Source organism: Cyprinodon variegatus, unplaced genomic scaffold, assembly GCF_000732505.1.
Source record: "Cyprinodon variegatus isolate N-32 unplaced genomic scaffold, C_variegatus-1.0 Scaffold1534, whole genome shotgun sequence".
NCBI lineage: Eukaryota > Metazoa > Chordata > Actinopteri > Cyprinodontiformes > Cyprinodontidae > Cyprinodon > Cyprinodon variegatus.
The window spans coordinates 105,742-108,635 of NW_015151987.1; the positions used below are offsets into that span (position 1 = coordinate 105,742).

Sequence of the window (2,894 nt, forward strand, 5' to 3'; positions counted from 1 at the left end):
GTACTTTGATTTTTAAATATGGAATGATTCCTTTTTTCAAGGGACGGTTGGCAACCCTACTTTTTGTGTTACTTAAAAGCACCTTATATACACCAGTTTCTCTCGGTAAGTTCTTCATTGACATTTTTTTTTTTTTTTAATGTATGAGTAATTTTGTTGATCACCTCATTACCAAAAAACACATACCGGTAACAAATAATGTGGTTTACTTTGGCAATTGCACAATTTTCAATATCTACCTGAGAAACCATGGTGGGCGTTCCTTAGTGAAAGTTATGGAAAGTGGCAACCCCAGTTGGCACACTTGATTATAGGATATCATTTATCCTCTATGTTGGATCAATGGTGTGATTCTGTTGTGTTCACTGCAGGTTCGGTTGGGAGGCTGCCAAGCCCTGTATGGAAGACAAACATTTTCTTGCTTTCTGGCCCTAATATTGACGTTCTCCCTTCTCCCTCGGATGTACAAAGACTGAAGAACCATGGATTAGGTGGGCATATGTTTTCAAAAAATTACATTATTTCATACACCCTCATAATGTGACAGACGGAGTTACTTTTGCTTTTAACATCTCTATTTGGGTTGTAATTCATAATTTTAGTCTTTCACCAGAGTTATCTGGTGGGCTGATGAATTTAAACTAGGGCTATCAAACGATTAAAATTTTATATCAAAATCAATCACATAATTTCAATTGTTAACTTGAGATTAATTACATATTTAATCCTTTTATTTCTGAAAGTGTAGTAGCCTGTCTGGACATTTTAATGTGCAATTTTTCAAAAAATAATACTAATAAAAAACATGCTTATACAAAACATATTTGCATTTTTTATTTTTCAAGCACTTTTCTGGCAATTTTCATAACTGGGATAATGGAAAATGGAAAAATGGATAATTGGTACCATAAAATGTTAAACTGTTGCCTATAATGGCTACATCATTAATCATGATGCCCTGATGTCAACACAATGTGCAAATTAATGTGAATTTTAAAAACAACTTTAGAAAAAAGAAGCCCAAAGTTGCATGAAATACAGTGTTGGCAACAGTGAGCATGGGTAAGTTTTGCTCTAGTCTCTAGTGTTCTTGAAACTACGGAAAGCACAGAGTGTAAAAAACAGTCTGGAGAGATGGGTGGGGAAAAAAAAGTTTACGTATTAACGTTTTAAAACTGACAGCACTAATTTAAACTTAATTGGTGTGGTCTTTGGTATTGTGTTTAACATTGTTTTGTCACCCTTGATTATTCAGGCAACCCTGTGCATGAGGGGACAGAAACCAGGAGCTCTAAAATTAACCTGAATTGGAGCTTGTCTGAACTGAACAACTTTGTGTGTCAAAGCTACCCACACATTAGCCTAAATCTGGTTGGCTTTGAACTGGCAAGAGCTGGAAAAGGACGAAAGGTAAAAAAATTACAGGTGAATTCTGTGAGGGAGCTGAAGGAAAAGGTTGGCAAAAGCAGACTCTACATTCTACCACGAGCAGATGTGTCACAGGTATATTTTTTTTTGTACACAAAAATAATTTGATGTATCCACCATTTTGTATTCCATCATAATTTGAAATGTCTTTGCCATGTCTAGGAAACCTACTCAACAGCAGCAATGTCCAGGACCTTGTTTCCAGAACCCTCAACTGCACCAGAAGTACAGAATATCTCTCCAGAGGTTGAGAGGACCACCGGAAATTTGGGGGAAGAGCAGGTCATTCATTTCAAGAACAATATATGCATTTTACATTTTTTATCTCATTTCTGATGTTGACTTTAACAATCTCTGTGCTGTATTCACAATAGACACTTCTAGATTGGCGATCTCTGCGGTCCCAGCAAGACAAAGACTATGAAGAGTCTTTGTTAGCAGACCAAGAAAAAGTGAATTACCATTTTTGATATCATGATTTGTTGTTGCTGTTGTTGTTACTCACAATTTTTTTTTCTACCAGGAAAGGAGAAGACAGTGTTACAAGGCCTTGGAGGAAAGACGCATAAAGGTTAGAACTGTTACATTGTTAGGATGATAGTTGCTTATGAATTCCCAAAAAGCTTTAGTGCTCATGTTTTAGGCAATTGAAGAACGCCGGCAAAGACTGGCGGTACATGAAGAACCCTCAACTGGACTGCTTTTGAAGTTCAAATATCCAAATGGATTTATCACAAAGAGAACATTCAATGTGTCTGATCCAATTCAGGTAATGTGTTAATTCAGAGATTGTATATGATTTTTTTTATTTTTTTTTTAAAGTAACTAAAATTGCATTACCCTTTTTTTAAAGTTCTTGTTTGACTTTGTCGGACAAGATGAAATGGCCAGTGAAATATTCAGTGTTCAACAAGCAACGTCATCCACACCAATTGAGAGTACCTCATCAGGCTCACTGATGGATCATGGCATAACAACATCTGTAACTTTGTACGTGCTTTGGATTTCAACTGTAGATATTCAGGTAAAGTAATTAAGTCCAAATCTACGGTGGCTGAGAAGTGCAAAACACATTTACAATTCAAAAACACACTAACAAATAAAAAACAAAATAACATTTGAAGAAACAAAATTAGATTTTATGAAACAAATGTATTTTTGAAAAAAAAGTTAACATTTTTAAAAACTTACATTTTATCAAACAAATTTACATTTTAGGAAACAAATTCACAATTTTAAATAAGTTAGATTTTAGAGGAGAGAGTTTCATTTTAGAGAAAAAAAAAATACATTATAGTGAAACAAATATACATCTAAAAAAAAATTGACCGTTCGGAAACACTTGTACAAGTGCTAAGACAAAACTGCAAGCAGCAAAACAGTTAAATAGCAAAAAACAAATGAACAAAAGACGGCTACATGGAAAGGGAATGTCCCAGTGGGCGGATGTGACGTCACCATTACCC

General features: G+C 34.9%; 1 protein-coding gene across 4 annotated transcripts in view; it reads left to right on the plus strand.

Annotated features, from left to right (window-relative positions):
* The first annotated feature begins 374 nt into the window (after positions 1–374).
* Positions 375–2,894, plus strand: part of LOC107103819 (G2/M phase-specific E3 ubiquitin-protein ligase-like) — a 6,686-nt gene continuing 4,166 nt past the window's right edge. For 3 of the 4 annotated variants that reach the window (XM_015403650.1, XM_015403651.1, XM_015403652.1), the window contains exons 1-7: positions 375–491; positions 1,256–1,503; positions 1,591–1,710; positions 1,803–1,880; positions 1,952–1,999; positions 2,072–2,197; positions 2,282–2,452. In XM_015403650.1, coding sequence (XP_015259136.1) covers positions 1,612–1,710; positions 1,803–1,880; positions 1,952–1,999; positions 2,072–2,197; positions 2,282–2,452 — 522 coding nt within the window. In that variant the 5' untranslated portion in view covers positions 375–491; positions 1,256–1,503; positions 1,591–1,611. The remainder of the gene's footprint in view (positions 492–1,255; positions 1,504–1,590; positions 1,711–1,802; positions 1,881–1,951; positions 2,000–2,071; positions 2,198–2,281; positions 2,453–2,894) is intronic. The other variant, XM_015403653.1, reaches the window with a different exon arrangement.